This window comes from Colossoma macropomum, unplaced genomic scaffold (genome assembly GCF_904425465.1).
Source record: "Colossoma macropomum unplaced genomic scaffold, Colossoma_macropomum, whole genome shotgun sequence".
Lineage (NCBI taxonomy): Eukaryota > Metazoa > Chordata > Actinopteri > Characiformes > Serrasalmidae > Colossoma > Colossoma macropomum.
This window is the reverse complement of record NW_023494806.1, coordinates 19,249,094-19,266,438: the sequence shown is the minus strand read 5'-3', so window position 1 is coordinate 19,266,438 and position 17,345 is coordinate 19,249,094. Positions and strand designations below refer to the sequence as shown.

The 17,345-nt window shown below is 36.7% G+C and overlaps 1 protein-coding gene across 8 annotated transcripts in view; it reads left to right on the top strand.

Moving 5' to 3' along the window:
- ank1a (ankyrin 1, erythrocytic a) overlaps positions 1-17,345 on the top strand; it is a 136,523-nt gene that overhangs the window by 49,817 nt on the left and 69,361 nt on the right. For 6 of the 8 annotated variants that reach the window (XM_036599209.1, XM_036599208.1, XM_036599204.1 and 3 more), the window contains exon 1: positions 11,368-11,547. In XM_036599209.1, coding sequence (XP_036455102.1) covers positions 11,521-11,547 — 27 coding nt within the window. In that variant the 5' untranslated portion in view covers positions 11,368-11,520. Of the gene's footprint in view, positions 1-10; positions 104-11,364; positions 11,548-17,345 lie in introns of those variants that run through there. The other 2 variants (XM_036599212.1, XM_036599206.1) reach the window with 2 other exon arrangements.

Sequence of the window (17,345 nt, the reverse complement as noted above, 5' to 3'; positions counted from 1 at the left end):
TCCTTTTTAGGCCCACGCTGTTCACCGCTGGCTAATCGATCAGGACAATAGTGTGAGCTCTGAGCTTCCGGATGGCCAGGGAGTGTGGCACTATGATGAAACAGTAAATATCTGCAACACGTACATCTATTTTTCTCCTTCTTCTCCGTATATTTCTCTATACACACATATCTCTCATTGTGTATCTGTCTCTAGATACGCTTTTGTTGTTAGTGTTTGTCGTTGTGGGTTTTTTTTTCATCTGTACTTTTTTGTTGCTTTCGTACAGTTTCTGTACGTAGCTGTGGTTTTCTTTAAAAGTTCATTGTTGCTGTTGTGCTAGTGGGCTGGCTGATTTTACTAACCATAGATGTGGTCATGGTTTCAAGCCAGACACTTTAATTTCTCGCCATATCGTCAGTTTCATTTAGTGGTATTTTTGGAACAAATTCAGTTGTCTGATTTTGTTGCAGTTTTGGTTTTGTTTTTCGTGACGTGAGTGTGTATTCTTTTTTATTTTGGATTTAACAGAGGTGTACTCACACAGCATTGAAAAAAAGAGTCCACGGGCAAAATGTAATACATAACGTCTTTAGATTACTTTGAGTTGTATTTACACAAAAGGTATGAAATAATTAGCATTAAATAATCAAAGTTCAGAGTAAGGGCTACTACACATATTTTCCTATTTTTCCTGTGGGTTCTTTATCTTCTTTCTGAAGTGCTGTCTTGTAATTACACTGACACATTATAATGTACCGCTCACACATGCTGTTTTGTGCGAGTACATTTGATTCTAAACACCAGTGCATGCACTGATGTGTGTTGTTGTTCATCCACTATCCATGTTTTTTCATGATGTGTTTGTGCCTAGAGTGAGCTGAATCTGAGTGGTGAGTGGGGTTCAGTTTTTGATGTTCCTCTTTGGTGTTTCGTTATTTCGTTGTGTCTGTGATTCTGTCACTGTGTTTTCATTCCATCTTGTGTGTGTGTGTTTGTTGTGTCTGTATCGTGTATTTTGGTGTCAACCTTTTAGTCTACGGTTTGTGTTTGTTGTGTTTTGTCAGTGAACAACTCTGGTAAGTGTGGAATGTTTACAGTAGGAGATTTATATATTAAAATTGTCTCTTCAGGACGGCAGAAGGTGTTTTAGTGTTCCGTAAACGTGCTATATTCTGAAACAGAACTAGGTTCCTAAAGAAGTTCAGCTTTCCTTAAAGCATTAGATCAAATGTGTATACGTCAAATGTAGTCGATCAGCCAAGACATGTTTGTTGGCCGAAGTTTGCTTTAGTTTTGCTTTAGAACCTGACTACCTCAGCCAGGAAGCTTATTGGCTAATTGGGCCGTGGTTCTGCCTGCAGACATGCACTTTCAGCCTGACATGCACCGCCAGCCTATTGATGACGTCAGTGCACGCTCTGCCACGACAGTGTTTTTGTCAGTTTTATGAGGAAAAATGGCAAACCATGTACTGCTGGGCAACAAGAGTTACACTGAATGTATATTAACATGGCCGTACTGATAATAAGCTAATCAAATACAGAAACTTTCAAAATAAAACCTACCACGACGATAAGACATGAATGTTAGGTTTATTCGCAGAAAAAACAAAAAGGCTACCGCTGAAACTCATGAAAGCCATGCTGAGGATGATTAGAACCGGTTATCAAAAACTGTAACAGATTAAGTGATGATATTGCTAAGCAGCAGCAGCCAAAATTTACGTGCCGTTGGGCTGCTTCTGCCATTGTGGCAGAGAGTGCATGTCTGCAGCCAGATTCTATAGGGATCCTCTAGCAGGACAATGATCCAAGGCAAAGATCAACACAAAAATGTCTCTCTGACCAGAGATTCAAGGTGCCATAGCCATCCCAGTCCCCTGACCTAACCCCTCTAGAAAACCTGTGGGATGAGCTGAAGAGCAGAGTCCACAAGTGTGGATTTTAGAATCTAGAGAGAATTCTGTATGGAGGAATGGTCACAGATCCCTTGCCATGTGTTCTCCTCTTCCATTAAGCTTTGTAAGAGAAGACTGCGCAAAGTCTTAAATGAAGGATTGCCAACAATTGTGGTTCACACAGATTTGAGAAAAATGATTTTTTTTCTTTTAATCATTGTACTTCAAATAAAGGTAAGATTCTTCTTAATATTTTTCGAATGAAAGATCAATAGAATAAGCAATAAAGAATGTTTTTTACAGCCTGTTTTTGATCGTTTACCAGGGGTGCCAGTATTTGTGGAGGACATTGTGTCCTCATGGTTAGCCTGGTGCAAACTGCACACGTAAATCATCACATACTTGCTATGCAAAGTACTTGCCTTTTTTTCATAGTTAAATAATAATAAAAATTAAAATAAATAATAAAAAAATTTCAATGATTTTGGCATGCAGTCTGTACTTGTTAAACTTGTGGTCATAAACGTCTGTTACTTATAAGTTACATTAGACGTGTAGCTCTAGTGCAAAACTAAACAAGCAAGCTTAAGACACCAAACATGTCTCAGCTGATCGACTATGATTGGGTTAAGGGGAAAACTGTGTATGTTTGATTTTTGGCAAACCACTGGTTGAAAAATGTACATGAAGAAATCAAACAGAACTTAACTAAATAGTTCATTCTAATATGACCTTTGTCAGAAAAAGAAGTCAAAAAGTAATATCAAAGGCCTGCCTCAGTGCACTCAGCTGGCTTCCTCTCCATGTCTGTCACATTAGCCATTCATTGGAAAGGGTCAGTGAGCCATTTAAGTGCATTGGGTTAAGGTAAAAATCATCTTTAATGGCGGACAGTTAAGACCTAACTTTGTGGCTATGGTTGTCTGCCTGAATTTTGTCCATGATCATTGATATTTGCTGTTCTGTTGATTCTGTTGTTTTTCTACATGTGTAGTGCAGCCTTGGTTTAGGGCTTAATTAATGTCCACAAAACTGGCCATAAGTGTACACTGCGTGATTTTGTCTGATGATTTGTGTCAGCCTACAGTTTGGGGGCAGTCCTTCTATTTTAAACGCACCAATGCACCCTTAAAATTAAACGCTCCCAATAAGGTTTCATTGAAGCAAAACCATAGAAAACCCAAAGTGCTTTTTTCTAAAGAACATTTTGTTTTTAGTAAGAGCATGTTACAATTGTGGAGAACATTTTTTTTTTTTCAAGTTTAAAGAACCACTATTTAATGTAAAGGCTCTATATTAACTAAAGGTTTTGCCTAGAATCATATGTCCACACAATTTGTGAACCATTATTTTAAGAGTGTAGATTGATTATACCTGTTAAGATTATTGTTCTTAAGTTGCACATAGATTTCCAATTACCAAACAAAGTAACGCTACTTCAATTTTAATAAAAAAAAAAAAGAAAAAAATTAAAATGGAGTTGCTAGGGCTCAACTTGATGCCTTTGGTGAGCTACAGTCAGGCTCTACAAGGGACCTCTTGACCTCATCAGATAGGTAAAAGTGTGTGTGTTAGGTCAATCACAAACATAACTCGCTCCTTCCAAACAGTGTTAAAAATTCTTTCCTTCTACAACAGTGGCCATTGGCTGTAATATAAACACATGCAAAAAAAAGTCTATCAAGAAAGGACAATGCATCAGCCTAGGCATTCCAGTCAAAATAAAACTGAACCGGTACTGTCGAATATTACAGAGGAAAGTTTAGGCACCATGGGCAAATTACATATTTTGTTGATTTTTGAGGTGAAAAGAAGTAAACACAACCTCTGCAGCAAACTATTTTGAAAAATAACGTTTTTCTGCAAATGTTCATGCACAGTTACTTTGTACTTGATTAAATTAAAATAGAATAGAATTGAATAAATTCAATATTGTGCTGTGTGCAAAAGTTGGAATACTCTTCCAGTTGTAGTCTCAGAACTTAATTTACCCAATAGGTTTTAATTGATGCGTTAGGACTGGTTAGGCAGGTTAAGAATTGTCAACTGATGACAGTTCTGGGGAGTAGTAAAGTCTTAATAACACTCAACAACCATCAGAAAACCAACCAAGATCAGAAAATGAAGCTAATTGATGCCTACATGCAGTGGCATGCAAAAGTTTGGGTTGCAAAAAAGTTACTGTGAAGCAAGTAAAAGATGACCTGATTTCCAAAAGGTATAAATTTAAAGATTACACATTTCTTTATTTTAAGCAAGAGTACTTTTTATGTATGTCTTGTACAGTTTCAAAATAACAAAAAAGAAATTAAAAAAATAATAAAACAAAAGTCCTGAAACAAAAGTTTTGGCACCCTGCATGGTCAGTACTTAGTATCACAGCATGTAATTGATTTTTGAAGCCACCTAAGAGTCTGTTTCAGTTGTTGTTTGGCGAATTTTCCTATCCACATAGTTTTGATGATGTTTAGGTTGGGAGACTGTGAGGGTCATGGAAAAAACCTTTAGCTTTAGCCTCTTGAGGTAGTCCTTGAGGCAGCATTTTGAGGTGCATTTAGGATCGTTATCCTGCTGTAGAAGCCATCCTCTTTTCACCTTCACCTTTTTGCAGATGTTTTTTTTTGTCCAGAACTTGCTAGTTTTTAATTGAACAAATTCTTTCCTTTACCAGTGAAGTGTTCCCCATGCCACTGGCTGCAACACAAACCCAAAGCATGATCAATCCAACTCCATGCTTAATAGTTGGACAGATGTTCTTTTCATGAAATTCTGCACCCTTTTTTCTCTGGACATACCTTTGCTCATTGTGGCCAGAAAGCGCTAATTTAACTTCATCAGTCCATGGCACTTGTTTCCAAAATGCATCAGTCTTGTTTAGATAATCCTTTGCAAACCTCTGATGTTGAATTTTGTGGTTAAGACTGGCTAGGACTGGTTAGGCAGGCCAAGAATCCTCATTAGGAATTGTCAAGTGATGACAGTTCCAGAGAGTAGTAAATTCTCTGACTCTTCAAGCCTTGTGCTAATACTCGACAACCATGGGCTGAGCAGCTGGCTGAAGATCTGAAAGTAAAACAAATTGATGTATACATCAATACTCTGAATGGTCATTTTGTCCACTCTGTTCTGTTTGGTCAGAAGCCAGAGCGTTTGAAAGTGGTATCGGCATCCTGCTACAGATTCCGTCCCTGCAGTGGCCAATGAGAATTGTGAAGAGATTGCACCATCTTGTAACAAAGAAAAAAGGCTTTTTTTCCAACAAGGCATTTCAGGCAGCTAACATGCACAAAAGCTATATAACACACTAAAGAGAAGGGAAAGACTGGAAAAGCATAACAGGTCCCTTTTAATTACATTATGAACCGAGGAAAAAGCTACCAGAAAACACTTTGCTATTTTCTTATGGCCTTCTTCTGCTTTGTGTGCATCGGTTATTTTTATTTTTCTTATTATTTTAATTTTGCAAAGAGCAACTTCGCCTATGGAATTAACCTGTGGCTGCTATTGTTGAGACAAGGCTTTAGAAGTATTTATAAAGCTTTGAAATTTGCATCTCCTGACCTTTTCTAACAATGACTGTCAACAAACCATAGCTCTAACAGGCTAGTTAAGGTCTGCAACCTTGTTAAAGGTTATCTGAGAGCTCAGACCTCTTGGGGTGCCCAAATTTTGCCTGCTACTCCTTTGCTTTTTTCCAATCTAAAATTGCACAAACCAAAATAATACACTGATCTTGCTTTAAAAGTTTCATCTTTAACTTGCTTTTTAACTTGCCTTTAACTATGCCTTTTGAAGATAAGTGCATCTTCTACTCACTTAACTATTAAAAGATATTTTGACCAGGGTGCCCAAATTCTGCATGCCGCTGTATCAGGTGAATGCTATAAAATGATTTCAGTTTCCACTGTCGGAAATGTCATTAAGAAATTGTAGTTAAGAGGAACTGGGAAGACCATGAAAACTCTCAGATAGAAAGGCAAAGTAAAACTCCAATATGACAATGATATCAGCAAATTCTTGAAGCAAATGTAACCGAGTCAGTCAAGAAACTGAAGCTGAAACAAGTCTGGCTTCTACAATAGGATAATCTTCCAAAATTTATTTCGAAACCATGAAATACTTCGAGAAATGCAAAGCCTTTTGGAATGGCCCTCACAGTCCCCTGACATGAACAACATTGAAAATCTGTGGGTAGATATTGAACATGCTGTGCGTACAGGACGGAATATCATAGAATTAGATGTGTTCTGCAAGGAAGAGTGGGTGAAAATTCCTAAAACAAGAATAAAAAGAATCCTAGCTGGGTACAAAAAGCTGTGATATTTAGTACTGACTTAGGCTGTTCAAACTTTTGCACATGCCACAATTAAGCCTGTCACAATTATTACAATACCACCTGATCACAATTATTTGGGCTGATTGCAATTTTTTAACCCATAATTATTTTCTACAGTTGTTAAATTTCACAATTATGTAGCAGTACACAGAATGTAGAATGAGAATATTTTATCTGTTGGATTGAGGCGAAGCACTTTATGGTTCTTATGAAAACAGCAAAAATGATAATGATTGACTACCACTATACACCTTTAGAGGGCAGCAGGGAGTAATGTTTGTTTATGTGAGCTAGAGCTGAGTCTGTCTTTAGTTGGGAGATAATAAGTATCAGCAACTAGGAAACAAGATATCTAATCAGCCAACTTGGTCACTTTAGGTTTGCGCTTTAATTGTTGCATACTGTGAGCAAAAAAGACTTTTACTGAGTTATACTGATAATGGCAATCATGTATCTGGCAATCAATTGTATTTTTGAAGGTAGTCAAATATAAAGTAGCCTTAATAATATGTATATTTTTTAAATAATTTCCTGCAGAGTTTGATTTTACCTTTTTTCTCTTACAAAAACAACAAAATATGTAATTTGTCCTGGGGTGCTCCAAATGTGACATTTGTGTCCTGCAACTGGAGTACAGAGCTGCTTGTTCAACTCGGATGCTAAATAGCTCAATAATTATAATTATTGTCAATAAACAATTGTTAGGCTATACTCCTGAAGTTGTATGAGATAAGAGTAAGATGCTTATTCAAGTCTGGCAACATCCACCTTAATTGATTACAGTGCTTTTTTCGCCCCTAACTCTTTTACCACAGAGATCACTAACACTAACTACCTAACAGTTTATTCAATGAGTCAAGCCTGAATTCCTAAATTATGAAAAAAGTAAAGTTCTGAATTTCCAAATATGCGATAAGAAACACTGATTGCATGAAATGTAACGGCAACTTTTGGAAAGTTTCAGTATATTTTAACTCATCACAATGTGAAACCCCATCACAAGTTCAATGTTTAATAAAAATATATAAAGTGCATTCTGTTTGGATAAGTCGTTAGGACAATTTACTGCATAGGGAACAAATATATTTGAAAATACTGTTTTAAAAATTTACTAAATAATGTATTAACTATGCATTTAAAAGTAGAAATAGATGTGATTCTATTGAGTTTCTTTATCAGCTGTGTTTCTGCCAGACTACTGGGTGAAAAGGTTTTTGTTTTATATTATTGTTATAATATAATCTGATGCCTCCTGCCTTCCGCCCAATGACAGCTGGGATAGGCTCCAGCACCCCACCGCGACCCAGAAGGATAAGCGGTTTAGATGATGTATGTATGTATGTATGTATGTATAATCTGATGCCTGATACATTTGCCTCATTCACTTCCACTTCTGTATCGTTTAAATCTGTGCAGGTGGTTAATACAAAAGCTGCACAGATGTCTGCTGGAACTCTGCTTACAACCAGAAAAGTCATCTCTCAGCAGTTGTACATGGGACACTTCAGACTGTTTATCTTATTATCAGACGAATTTTAGTGCTTTTACAGACATCTGGTGCATAGTGGCCTCCAAAAGCATTCATGCAGGAGAGCCAAAGCTTCTTGGTTTTATGAAATAAATCTAAAGGAATGTCTGCTGCACACAAAAAAGAAAGAAAACCATAACTTAACGTAAGTTAATTACAGTGTTTATGTTGTAGCTTCTGACACATAAATCTGCTAATCAGTAACATAAGTAATATTCTTTTAGGCATCAGTACTGTGGAAAGAAGTGGAAAGAAGGAAGAAATTTACTGAACTGCTCCAGTCGCCCACTTGCCATCTATTCAGAGACCACGAATAGTTCCATAAAATAGAAAACTATATTATTGTCTTAATAACATAAACGCAGTACATAAAGCAAAAAAATAATTTAGCCTAATAGGCTGTGGATTCTAGAATGGATTGAAGTGCAACTCTAGGTACAACATTAGACATTTAGAATGTTAATCACTTAAGAAGTGACAACTGTGGTTGATAATAGAAAAATTAAATAAAAAGTGCCAACATCCAGAGTAGTATGATGATAAATGCTTAAACAATACAGAAGTAAGCCTGAAAGTCAAAACCAATTACGAAAATGTACTTATTAACAACATTTTTCAAAACCACAAAATTTAAAACAAACTAACGCTAAAATGTTTCAGAGAGAAAAATACTTTACTTTTTGTGCTTTCATTGCTTAAAGGACAGTCTAGAAATAGATTCCTTTTATGTTAAAGCATAAATACCCAGGATATGTTGATGCCTTTGAGTGAACCCAAAATATTTACCATAAAACTAAAAACCAAAACAAAAACAAAAACTATTAATTAAAAGTAGCTGAAGGTAACCTGAAATTTGACAAGAAAACCAAAATAAAAAACTAAAATTTTTAAAACTAATTAACTTTTCAAAACTATAATAACCCTGGTATCTAGGAAGAAGAATGACAGGAACTGGGTTAGAGCAGTAAAACACTAAAACATGCAGGGTGGGGTGTCATTTGTAAAAGTGTGTGTAGACGTTCTATATCGTTGTGTAGAAATCACTAACACTTACTATTTATCAAATGTTTGTATGCAGTAAACAATGGTAAATCTTACAAGGGTTTGCTTGTGCACAGTCAGGCTAATTTGCATAAAGAAATTACCCCCGGAATAGCTATATGGTAAATAACTTCCCTATAAAATTCAACGGTAGCCTATAAAGCATATGAAAAATGTAACTGTTACACATTAAGATTTAGTTTACTTACATGTACAACTTTCCATTCTTACATGTAAGAATTAAATTTGAACATCTAATAGTTAAATGTTCACTTGTAAGAATTTTATTTAAACATTTAATAATGATCATTTCAATTTGATTTTTTTTATTTTTACTTTTGGCTAATAAAATACATTTGTACAAATAAAGTTTCACATTTAAAAATAACAGAAATAAAGAACTTATGGTTTAAAGGGTAACCTAACACAACTTACAAATGCAGAGCATCAAATAAGGCAAGTTCAGCTGCTGTCTACATCACAATCAATCTTTAGATGTGCCTTATATATGATTTTATTTTAATATAAGCTTAAATAAACTCACTGTGCCACCTCATTTTGCACCAGAAAGAAATTTCACAATTGTGACTCTAGAACACAGCAATTCTCATCAGACCATGTTGAATGAGTTTGTTTACATCTTAATAATGTTTGAAATACACCAAAACCATTTGGGGGCTTTAAACCAATGGATTAAACTGAGAATATGATAAGAAACCTCCCTCTGTCTCTCTCTCTCTCTCTCTCTCTCTTCCATGCTCTTTTTTTCTCTCATTCTGTATTACACTTCCTCTAATGTGAACAATTGAGTTTGTGTTATGGAGAGAAATGGAATATTTAGTGCCACTGCTGCAGCAGACATCGCATGGATGGCCCACACCATGGCAGTGCTGATGCAGATACTGCACTACACAGAGGGGCCACCAGGAGGTACTGTGCATTGTAGGCTGCGTTAGCTGCTGCAGGATCTGCCACTGCTTTCAAAGACTAGATCACAACTTCAGAAACAATCGGTGAATGCGTAACATACCTAAACAAGCATGCAAGGGGACTTCACCATGTGTGATATTTGATAAAGATATGGGTGCAGTAACCATGTCAAGCCATACCATCAAACCAAGTAGTGTTATTAAATGAAATAATGACCAAAATTGTGGGCACTTGTGTCTCAGAGTGGCTGGAGACTAAAAAGCATGCTGCAAAAGACCTTAAGATCTGGCTATACTGCTGTGTGCTGGAGTTCTATGTGACTCAGGATTGGAAATTGTAGATTAATTTTAAATAGTGTAAAAAGCTAAAATGTATTATCTACAATCATCTGGTGATAGAGTTTGAGCGTTTGTCCCAGTTCATATTTTTTATATTGAGGAAGAACATTTTCCCAGCTCTATTGCTGTCTAAGAAATGAAGGCGGTATGTTAAGGCCATTATGTTACTAAATGGTACTAAATTGATTCTCTGACATATTACAAAAGTTAATTGTTTAAATATTTACACAAAGCAATTACACAATGGGAGTAATTTGTTCAAGAAAATAGCAAAAATGAATCACCTACAAAATTGTCATCAAGCTGTCAGTTAGAAACTACTTTTTGAATTCAGCTCTCATCTGTATTATTGTAAAGAATGATTAAGGATTAGTTATAAATATTCAAGATGTTTTAGATAGTTTAGTAAAGATTATTCTTTAAATATTCAGCTCAGCAAGATTCATGATTCAGTTTAAGGTGGTTCATGACTTTGTGTATTCTTTACAGTGGAAATGAATGGAATCACCATGGCGATTCCCAGCTTTTCACCAGTGACTTTCTGCTGCCCCTCCATGACCTTCATCATGACTGCTTCTCAAACTTCCTCTCATGGATACACTTTTATTATATTCGCTTAGTCTAGCCTCACTGAGATGCACTCCTCCACTCCTTCCCTTCTACTCTCATCTAAAATACGTTTACTTGGGCGCATGCCTTTGGCAGGGATGTGCTTTTCCCAGCGTTGGCCAGGAGAGGAGAAAGCGAGGGGGCCTTTTCAGCCGGGAGTGACAGATCTTTTATTAAAAGAGGCTGGGCCCCCCTCACATGTACACACACACATACTCACAGAAACACTTACACACCCACACACCCTCCCTATCCTCGTCTGGCCCATTGTCATCAGGCTTGGTACGGCTGAAGCCCTCCCCAAACCACCCCCCCTGCTGTGAGCTTTGTCACTGTAAGTCCCAGTACAGACTGAAAGCGTGCAGAACCCTCTAAATACACTTGCACACACACAGTACTTTCTCTTTTTTTCCCACAGACACTTTCTCCACGGCATTCAGAGTAGGTCCTTTGCTTGTCAGAATGCATAGAGTAGGGCTGTGGAGATTTTGGGAGACATTAGGGAATAGGCGAGAGAGAGAGGGAGTCAGAGTTAGAGAGCAAGAGGACGGATGAGAGTAGAAAGGTATGGAAGGCGACGCGAGCCATTATCATGATTTGCGCAAAAAATGTGTTTGTGTTGATACACACAGCATTCTGCTGGAGATAAACTCTTTGGCCTCATCACCCCATGCCCCACCCACCCGCCCCCTTACAAGTGTGGCTTACTCAAGTGTGTGCATGTGTGTATTGGGGTGAACCCACAGCTCAGTACCCAGTCCTTCGCACCCAAATGTTCAGTGTATCACAGCAACCGGGTGAGAAAGAAGCAAAGAGGCAGAAAGAGAGAGAGTTGCAGAGAGGAGGCAGGTGAACAGAGATGCCGTCCAAGATGGTTACTTGGGGAGTGAGTAAAAAGTTTTTGTTTTCTTTTTTCTTTTCTCTAAATTAGAACTATTTCATTTGCATTTGCAATACTTCATTTTGTATACATCTTCATCCAAAGCAACTTAGAAAGTTAGACCAGTCCAAGCACTTGCAAGCGCTAATTTCAACACAGTGAAGTTTACATTTCTGAAATGCGCTTTTAAATGTGAAGGTTCAAGAATGGTTCATCGGATGTGTGGTTTTAGGAAAAACCCTTCATCGGTATAGAACCGTGCAATTATGTGGATGTTCTTTAAACGTTAGAAAAGTTCTTAACACTTGCAAATCTCATTTTAAAGAACAATCTATTGCAGGTTTTTAGGGAACCAAAGCTACTTCTTCTATGGTATGGTTCCACAGAATCCCTTTTGACAACTTTATTTGTAAGAGTGTAGTGAAAGACAGTTGTGGGAGGTAAGAGAGGAACCTTTATCACAAGGCAAAAAGCAAGGTAGAGTATGTCCATATAGACAATTTAACAGACAATAGAACGAGGTTTAGTATAAAATGAGTTACAGTGACAAGGAGAGAATTACTGTATCACAAATAAAGCAAGTCATAAAGACATAAAACAGTGAGAAAAGAATGAGTGTAATAGAATCAAATTATTTAATGACCTGATTTGTTTGGATTATTCTCCATTTGTTGATACCTGTCAGCCTGGTTGCAGTCTTAAATGTCTCATTTTTAGTTGACCTTTCACTCAAAATCTATCACTCTTGTCTATGTACAGCTACCTTCTTTTTCCAGCTTGTTCTGATGTGTGCATTTTATGATGAATGGACCAATAGAAATGTTCTAAAATGTTCTAGAAGTATTGCTTACTTTGTTCTAAATTCAAAATTGCTTTAGGTATCTGGATGTTACAGTTAAGAATGCTTTTTCTTTCCCCTGTAAAGTTACCATTTCAGAGATATTAGGTTTTGTTATGACAGCCACAACCTGTAATATATTGCCTGAACAATACATATTATGATATGTTCTATTTTAATTTTTACAAATTCATCATTACCTTATTATTTAATATATTCCTTTCCCATGTTATGTGAACAAATGGAAAACTGAGAAAAACACGTACGGCACTTTTCTTCTCCTTTTCAAGTAGGCTTTTGAATGAAGTCGTTTGCTACACATACATAGGAGCTACAAAAGGGGTGTAGCTCTCTGGCCTTGTGAATTGTACATATTACACTTGTTATAGCACTTGTGCTTTGCATGCCTCTAGGTTGCTGTGGAAAGAAAAAGCTTAGGGTAGAAGCTTCTTTTTAATGCTGACCCACTAAAAAAAACAGCTTCTCATGATCCTAACCGTTATGAGAGAGGGAGAGACAGTGGCCCTAGATCAGTTAGAAAAGCCAGTGGAAATTCTAAATGTAAGTGATTTTGTTGTTGCACTTTTAAGAATATATGTAGGACCGAATAATTCAGTTGATTTATTATTATTAGTTATTTTGTTTTTGACTTGTTTGGTCCTAGATATGTTCTACTTATACCTGTTAATCAGAAAAAACACTTGCACATTTACGAATATTTGGGTGGGATGGATACTGCAAAATTATGTATAAAAAGGCCATGGAACAATTATTATTTTACGCTTTTTATTAGGATTTCTCTCAAAATTGTTAAAAGCTTATTGTTCAAATTGCATGTTATTGTTTTAACATCAGTCCCAATCTTAGCTTTTCAAAACCACCTTTTAAACAGGGGACAGGAACAAAGGCAAAGCTAGAAAGAAGCTCAGAGGAAAGAACGTTAGATTTTTCCATAATAATGCACCTAAACCAGCATACCTCTAGTTACTATTTAGTTGCTTTAATCAAGATGCCACCACGCATTAACAAAATAGGCTTTGCAGGCTTTTGCAGCAATGTTCTCAGACATTACAGACTTGCAAGACTAAAAATTAAAATCTAGTGTTATATCAATCTTCTAGTTAGCACACAGCTCATTCTTTGTTCTTACCCATTTACAGCACCTTACAAACATACTGTAAATGAGAAAGCGGATCTAAGTAGACAAGTCTCCTCTGCAGAGCTCCATCCATAGAGTGAGAGACATGGAAATGAGAGGACAATAGCGGGCTAAGAGACCTGTAGAAGAGGGAGGGGAGCAAAGAATTCATCTTCATTGCAAAGTCGGTAGGAAAAACATGTGTAGATGTACCCCAATCTTTGCAAGGGAGACAAAGCGTTTTTTAAAGAAATACTCCAGGGATGTTCAACCTAATGTCTGTTTGCTGTATCTGTAACATACGGTCGAATACAATGGGCAGTAATTTCCCAGCTCTTAGAAATAAACAGAAAACTAAAGCACTTGCCCATTGCCATCTTTTGCAAATGTTTTTTGAGTCAATGGGTTTTTTGATCTTTTCTAAAAATAAAAGAAACGTTTTAGAATGATTTTCATGGCAATTGATTGTACAATACAGATAAGGCAGATTATGAATGAAAAACACTGGAGTATTTCTTTAAGGAGCTGTCAGAGATGTTCAGCTGAGTCTTTTGCAAACAGATACAGTCAGAGATGGCAGGTGTTTTTGTTTACGTGGACTTTGTTGCTGTTCAGGATGCATTTAAAAAACATTTTAAAAGTAAAGGTTATTGCGCATGTTTTTTATGTGCTTTATGGTCCAAGCTGCTGCAGTATGCACTTCAATACAGGCTAATCAGTAGTTCCATGTCAGCAATATACACATGTCTATGGAGATATGGTGGAAGGTGGAGGGCACAAAGTTCAGATCAATAGCTGCGGTACCGTTATCCTTGGGGGTAGGGGATTTTAATGCCAATATTGGGCAATTTGGCAAAGCTGCTTAGTCTGAAGCGTGGTGCAGTTTTTCATGTCAAACCAGGTTTGTTTTGACAAAAGACTTAGGCAGGCAGTTTGGAACATTCTCTTCTTCTTGGTCTTTCTCTCTTTTCTCTATTACCCTTAACTCACCTCATATCTTCAACATGTTCACATGTACTTTGGTCTTTGTATGTTTCATGCAGATGCTCTTGTTTTCTGTTTTGCCTACTTAATTTAAACAGACATGAATCTCTCCAGTTTGAGAATAGGTTCCTCACTATTATGTGCACAAAATGCGTACTGTGGGGATGCTTGGTTACAAGTACAATTTGTGTTAATGTTTTTAAAAATCTTTTTTTCTCTCTGTTTATCTGTTCTGTCTTATTATCTCTGTCGTTCTCCTCAAACATACCTACATACATATATACCATGCATGTTTTTACATAGGCATGCATGACAATGATCACACATGCACACCTAAAGATGCACACACACACACAAAGCCTACACACAAACACACTGCAGTGTGCCTCCTTAGCGATGATGTCATCCTGTCTGCCGCAGCACTGGTGCACTGAGAGATGGGAGGAGAGAGAGGGAGGAAGAGAGTGAACATGACTGAATAAGAAGGATTAGTTTAGAGTTATATGATCTGGAGAGGAGGATTACCGGGAGGACTATGTGAGAAGGTTAAAACGGGAGGCAAACATTAAGACTTTCTTCAAATCTGTGTTTTTATTACATTAAAAGGAACATTAACAGAACGTTAGCAAAAATCTTAAACTAATGTGTACTCCTAGTGCATAACTTATTTTTGTTGAAATAGATTTAGAGTGCATTATTAGTTTCAAATGACATTTATTTTGTTACCTATCTAGTTTTAGTTATCTGTAACAATGCAGTCCAGCACGGCAGCTTCTGGAAATCCAATCTTGTGTAGCAATTTAAAACAAAGTGTGCAAGGTTGAATGTTCTGTAAAGCTTGAAACAATTCTCCAGGCTTGAAACAATTGCTACGAAAGAATGTATTCTTGAGTGGAAAGACATGACTGTTATCATATAGTGCATGACCATTTATTAATGTAAGATTTTATATTGAATAAATTGCCCCAATCACTGAGAGCAAAAAAAAAAGAGGCTTAAAATTCAAACAAGTTGAGATGCCATCGTGATCATATATTTTCGTCTTTCTGCATTTTGGACCAAATATTTTCTTTAGGTTTTTTAGGAAAAAAAGGTGTTACAGTAATCCAAGTTGGAAATAAAGTTTGTCAGAAGATGTGTCAGTGTCTAATGCACTGGATATGTGTGCAAACGAAAATGTTTTAGGCACAAAATTAGGTGCGGCCTACAAGTTGCTTTACTCCACCTTATCTTGTACAGACATACACCCTCGTGCACTGACGTAAATAAACACATGAACACTTCTTTGACAAATAAGCGGCTTAAAAATCATGCCTCAGCAAAACATGTAATTCAAATCAATATTCTGTGTTAAAGATGCATATTAGTTTATACTTGCTGCATCTACTGTAAAACCACAAAACATCTCCCACAAAATCAAAGGGGTAGTTGTGGTTTGTGAAATCTTTCATAGTATAAATGCATTTTTAAAAAAATGTACTTACAGTTGGAGGCTTTGTGAAGTATACTTATTCACTCAGTGCTAAATTGAGTACATGAACTTTAACTCGAAAGCTTGCTTGTACACCATAGAGCAACTCAAGAGCTGGTACTAAACATTTGTAGCTCTTCATGCAGATTTGTTTTAATCATGAGTGCACAACTATGATATTGTATTGTCCAAGGGCAGTCTAGAGGACATAGACATATGTCTGTGTCAGCATTATTGCTGCATGATGCAAGTGCCGCACATCTGGGGGAGATTTTGTAGTGTTAGAAGTCAAACTTCAATAGTAGTGATATGTTGGTAAAAAAATAGAATTTACACAATTTTAACCTAACCCCAAATTCCACTTTGTGACACTGTGTGATGTACTGTTTTCTATGAAATTGGACAAAAGGACACACAAAATTCAAGCCTCAAAATGTCTACTATTACTTTTGTCCTTTTTTATAGATGACAAAATTCGACACAGAAAGTGTGACGCTTTAGACATGCAGTTTGAACCATACTGTTTGGGGGGATATATACGTTTCTATTACTTATGTGTAGCTCCATAACTACAGTGCAAAACTATAAAGCAAACTTCAGACACCAAGCATGTCTTAGCTGATTGCCTGTTTTTGGGGGAATTTTTTTTTTTATTTGGTTTTTCGCTGATCCAAAAGAACCCCACTTCAAGATCCCCAAGGCTAATGTAGGCTTTCTTTCAGTTATGGTACTATGAAACTCCACGGGGTTAACTGGTACAAACTATTCTTGTCTCAAAAGCTTAACCTCTTAGAATGTCCCTCTTACTACTACCTTAAAATTTAGTTATCTCACTAATCTAGGAAGCAGGTTTCACATGATGGCAACTTGGTCAGCCAGAAGACATGAATAGATGAAAAAATATAGCAAGAGGAAGGTATTGATTAAATGGTGAGAGACAGAGCATAGATTGCAGCAAATGGGGCCCTAGCAGCCTAGCAGTTAACGGTCACTAAAGCATTTTGCGAGCTCCTGCTGTGTGGCTATTCATTTGTATATGCACGTGCTTTTGAGTGTGCTCATGTAATATTACCATATTTTATGCCATTAAATCTCTTTTTCCTTTCTTTTTTATTTCACTATACAGAACAAATTCTGCTCAAAATGCCATGTTTCTTTTAGTTGAGACTTATTCTTAAGTACTTTTAAAAAAAAACGTTTGCTTTTTGTGGATACATATGTAAATCTTTTCCTTCTTTTTGCAGTGGATGTAGAATTGAAAATAATTATGTGTAACGATAGGTCATTGAGCAGCAATGTCATGCATGGGAGCAACTCATGCTCATGGAGTAAGACTGCCATCCACAATAAACACTTTCATACACAGAGAGAGA